The 5,075-nt window shown below is 45.8% G+C and overlaps 1 protein-coding gene across 1 annotated transcript; it reads left to right on the top strand.

The window, feature by feature from the left end:
• Positions 1-3,641: 3,641 nt before the first annotated feature.
• On the top strand, positions 3,642-4,636 carry LOC123162863 (translation initiation factor IF-2-like). The gene is made up of 2 exons (XM_044580620.1): positions 3,642-3,863; positions 3,897-4,636. The coding sequence occupies exons 1-2, from the start codon at positions 3,723-3,725 to the stop codon at positions 4,386-4,388; spliced, it is 633 nt and encodes a 210-aa protein (XP_044436555.1). The 5' UTR covers positions 3,642-3,722; the 3' UTR covers positions 4,389-4,636.
• The last annotated feature ends 439 nt before the right edge of the window (positions 4,637-5,075 follow it).

The raw sequence follows: 5,075 nt of genomic DNA on the forward strand, positions 1-5,075 counted from the left end.
TAAATGCAAGAACAAATGCGATCAAGATCGCAACTAAGGTAACAATTGATCCAACAACATAATGATACCAAGCCACACTATCAATGGCATATTTTCTAATCTTTCTAATCTTCAACCGCATTTTCTCAATCTTGATCTTGTGATCATCGACGACATCGGCAACATGCAACTCCAATTCCATCTTCTCCCCCACAATTCTTTTCAATTTTTCTTTCAAATACTCGTTTTCTCTTTCAACTAAATTTAACCTCTCGACAATAGGGTCGGTTGGAATTTCCGGTTCACATACCTCCTAGATAAAAATATCTATGTCAACTTGATGGGCATAATTTGTCATAAACACGAAATGCAACAACTAGTTTTAAAAGAGAATATACCACGTCCGAATCATAACAAGGACGAGGGCCGACGGGGACGGATATCAAAACCATGGCACTATGTATAACAAACAACGTACGGGTAAGATAATTATACGAGTAACTATATATCCAAATCACACAAACATCAATTTGGTAATGTAAAACATTCATGAACAAGAGCCTCACCACAAGGTGGTGCCGGCGACGGGACGGTGCGGGTGATCGACGGTGGTTACGACGGAGATTTAGAAGGCACTAAGTAAACCACACCTACATATGCAAACTAAGTGTTATTTTTTACCTCAAATTGCATATAAATCAAATACTAGCACATATAATTCCTCCCAAATTACTAAACTCACAAATTAATCACTATACAAAGCATTGCAAGAGCTAATCTAGCAATGAGAGATGAAAGGATAAAGTTGCTAACCTTTGTGATCATTTGAATGGATGGGGGCCTTCAAATCTTAATAAATTTTGGGCAAAATGTGTGATGAGCTCGAGGAAGAGAGGGGAAGAACAGAGGAGGAGAGGGAAAAGGGGAAGAATAGAGCGAGCTTGGGTGGATGAAGGGTTTATGTACGACGACCTTTAGTACCGGTTCGTGCCACGAACCGGTACTAAAGGTGCTGGAGGGGGCCCAGACTGACAACATCCTGCCACCACTCTCTTTAGTACCGGTTCGTGGCACGAACCGGTACTAAAGGTTCGCCATGAACCGGTACTAATGAGAGCGGCCGGCTAGCCGTTGGAACCGGCACTAATGGACACATTAGTGCCGGCTCAAAATCAAACCGGCACTAATGTGCTTCACATTTGACCCTTTTTCTACTAGTGTATGCCCTGTTTTTTCTTATCAAATAGTAATATATGTCCACACTTTGAGAGAAAAAATGTAGATAATCCAAAACACTACTACTTTCTCAACCACTAAGTATGCTTGGTACAGTTATTGAGAAATAATGCATAACAATCTGGAAACATAGCATTTTGTAACACATCAGTGCTTACAAACAATAAAATTTCCATGCTTACTACCTCAATATCTTGCGTGTAACATCGGCTCATTATGGCGTCTCTAATTACATAGTCAGACCAATTCTTCTGAAGATTTCTCAAATTACAGGAGAACTTCTAAATAAACATGTTAATTAAAATTGGTCTTCATATCTAAACAGCTCATTCCACATGTGCATTTAAAACCACAAAGCTAAGTGATACATCTACATGGACATGCACTGATCCAAACAACCATCTAAACACTTTTGTACACGCATGTTTGCTACTGAACTTGTGAAAAATTTAAAAATCTAAGCCACAAACAAGAAACCTTCAACACAATCTACATTTATGGAACAAACTTGATAATTTTGCAAATCAAGCATCGAGTTCCTACTTGATACAGTTTGTTCCACACTTGAGAATTCGTGAAGTACTTTTAATTTCCAATGACTATTTTTGGATTTGGTTGATACTACTCAGCAGAAAAGGCATTTTTTCATAGACGCTTAGTACAAGTTTCATGGCAATTCAAAAAGGCACCGTACACACATATTTCAGTTGCACGAATAAAAGACTGTCCAGTTTCAGATTTTGCATGTCATGATAATTTCTACATAACACCTAAAATGGAAAGAAACAAGTCTCACCTTCACATTGTCGGATGGTAGCAGTTCACTCATTCTAGCATAATCTCTAGTCAAGATGGAATACAACAACAGTGATACAAATTGATACCATTGGAAACCAAATATTGTATTGTCTTTTCCATCAAAATGCTAGTAAATCAAGAGTTTGTAATAAATACACAGACGTTGTGATTAGCGGTTGACATCCAACAACCTCTATTGGCGTACCTATATATCAAGATTACATACAATTGTAATTAGTCCCTGGTTCCTTCAAAAAGAAAAATCAGTCACAATAAATGATGTGAATATTTCAAGAAATATATGTCACATTTGCAGCTCCAAATTTATCCTTGGGGCTTTTGAATCTCTGATAATCTGAGAACCCTCCAACTCTAATTTCTGTTACACTTTTCCTTTGCTCCGGTGCGGGAGTGCATGATATAGGGAGAAGATCGGGTGCAAGTGTAAGGGAGATTACCTGGGTCGGCGTCGTCTGTCGCTGCCACCGACGCGATGCTCCTGCAGGTCGCCCTCCCACATCATGCTCCTCACCAAGCTATCAGAATCACATGAGGAATATATGTGTTGGCCACTGCTCACACTTCACAAACCCAGCATCCTATCACAGTCACTTGCAAGACTCATTTGTATGCCATATAACTACATCTAAGAAGACCTTCTTATATATGCACATCATGTACATCGTTGTTGTATTTATAGGAAAAAGTACAGAATATTCAGCACCATACGATGTGTACCTATGTATTCTACCTTCAACAATCTTTACCTATGTCTTGTACCCTATTTTATACAAGGGTTGGATCATGAGTGAGTTAAGTAAAGAGAGGAAGGGATTTCGTCCATGCAAGTAAACCAAATTGGCCCAAAAAAACTGAACCAAGTCAAGAAGCTTGGTCTGCCTGGATCGGCGGCTGCGATTGGGAAGAAGTACGGTGGTGGGGGAGACGGGTATGCGTGAGTTGGCTTCCGATGGTGGGCTGTGCGACTGGGTTACCTTGGGACGGTGGGCTCTTGGATTTTGGATGATGAGGGCGATCAGAGGTTGATGGCAACAGCAGAGGCGACTTCCCGGCGGTGGCAGCGGGGGAGGCTGCAGCTCGCACAGCTCGCGTGCGTACGACGTGGCCGAACGGCGACTTCCTGGTGGCGTGCGCGGGCGGGTCGATGGAGGTCCCGTGCCTCCTTGGCGTCGTAGGACGTGGCCGGACGGCGACTTCCTGGCGGCGTGCGTTCGCGAGTCGATGGAGCTCCCGTGCGCTGGCCTTTGATCTCCTCAGCGTCGTGAGTTAGCTGAGTCGATGGAGCTCGTACGCGACGAATAACTGGCGTTTCTCTCCCTGGCGACGTGTGTTCGCGGGTCGATGGAGCTCGTAGGTGGTTTGTTTTTTGGTCGATGGACCTCGTCGTGGGTTGCCGAACCGTTTTTTTTTTGTTGGGTGACCTAGTTCGTGGGTTGAGCCGCTGTGTTTTCTGGCTGTGGATCGTATGTGGGTTGAGTTGGCGTTGTACATGGGCTGAGTTGCGTTGGATTTTGGAAGTGGGGGATTAGGAGGTCGAAGCATCACAACGTTGGATCCCCCTATATATAGGCCAGCCGCCGCCCCCTTGCCCCGTTTTGGTTGAGAAGAAAGAAGATCGAGCGAGAAATCCCCAATCCCCACCAAACCCTAACCCTAACTTAACCAACCAGGAGAGGAGAGATCCGGCGATGGACGTCGAGAAGGTGCACTTCTCCATGCCGTTGCCCGCCGGCTTGGAGGGTTTCCCCTTCACCACGTTCCAGGCGGAGCAGGAGGCCTTCATCGTCAAGTTGAGGGCGGAGGCGAAGAAGGCCAAGGCCAAGGCCAAGGTGAAGGAGGCCAAGCCGGAGATCAAGGCCAAGGTGAAGGAGGCCAAGCCGGAGATCAAGGCCAAGGTGGAGAAGGCCAAGCCGGAGATCAAGGCCAAGGAGGAGAAGGCCAAGCCGGAGGTCAAGGCCAAGGTGGAGATGAAGACCCTCACCACGGAGGAGGAGGAGGCGCTCATCAAGTTCGTGGCGCTGCTGGAGAAGGAGGAGGACTTCCTCGACGCCAAGAAGGAGGCGGAGAAATGTGGCTCCAAGAGGAAGGTGGAGTTGGAGCGGGACGAGGAGGGGGCAGCGTTTGTGGCATGGATCGAGTCCACGAAGCCACCAACGGACCAAGTGGAATACTCGGATGGAGATGTGTCGGACGGCTACGACTCGCAGGACGACGCGGAAGCCAACATCGGCAGGGTCATGTCGCGCTATGAGCGTCACGTTCGGGCCAACAACGCTCGCTGGCCTTTCTTAATTGGTGGGGGGCCTGGGGGCCAAATCCAATCCCCTGAAGATGCTGATGGTATGAGAAGCTGACAAGGAGCATCACCAATGCTTTACCATCTACCAACCGTGTATACATCTATATATAGATATAGTAATCTTATTGAGACTGGACAATAATTTTCAGACCAATGATAAGATGATCTGTTTTGGGCCGAGTTTCATTTAGCTTTGTTCCAGACATAATTCTGATTTTGGTTTTTTTCGTTCCTTCATACGTAGGATATTTATTTTTCATCATTATTACAAAGTCTTAAGAAGACTGAGGCGTGTACCTATCAGCTGGCATGCTTATGTTAAAGTGATCCCTGTATGTTTACTATGGCTGGACTTAGTGGTATCGTGTTTGCTGTTCTTCAGGCGCCTGAAATATTTTCAGCCATTTGCCTATTCCATGCACGAGCATAGCACCGAGCCTGAGATGAGGACACCGCGACAAAAGTTGCTATTTTATGTTGCGTTGCGGCGGTGTACTGTTAAGAGCATCTTCAACAGCCGCGCTATAGCGCCGCGCGCAAAAAACCTTTTAGCGCGCGCTGCGGCTGGTTTTGCGCGCCCGCCTGCGCTGGCTCCAGCAGCCGCGCCATAATGCAGCGCGCGCGCGCCGTTCCAGCAGAACGCAAAAATACAGCGCACGCGACTCGCCGGGCATTTTGCATATATGGATATTTTGGACAAAAATGAACATGTAAAATTTGACACAAACAAGTTGATGAATAA

This window comes from Triticum aestivum, chromosome 7B (assembly GCF_018294505.1).
Source record: "Triticum aestivum cultivar Chinese Spring chromosome 7B, IWGSC CS RefSeq v2.1, whole genome shotgun sequence".
In the NCBI taxonomy this organism is placed as follows: Eukaryota; Viridiplantae; Streptophyta; class Magnoliopsida; order Poales; family Poaceae; genus Triticum; species Triticum aestivum.

Coding starts and splice junctions, on each gene's coding strand:
- LOC123162863 (XM_044580620.1), top strand. CDS start 3,723: ATGGACGTCGAGAAGGTGCACTTCTCCATGCCGTTGCCCGCCGGCTTG. Junction 3,864..3,896: donor AGGCCAAGGCCAAGGCCAAG/GTGAAGGAGGCC, acceptor ATCAAGGCCAAG/GTGAAGGAGGCCAAGCCGGA.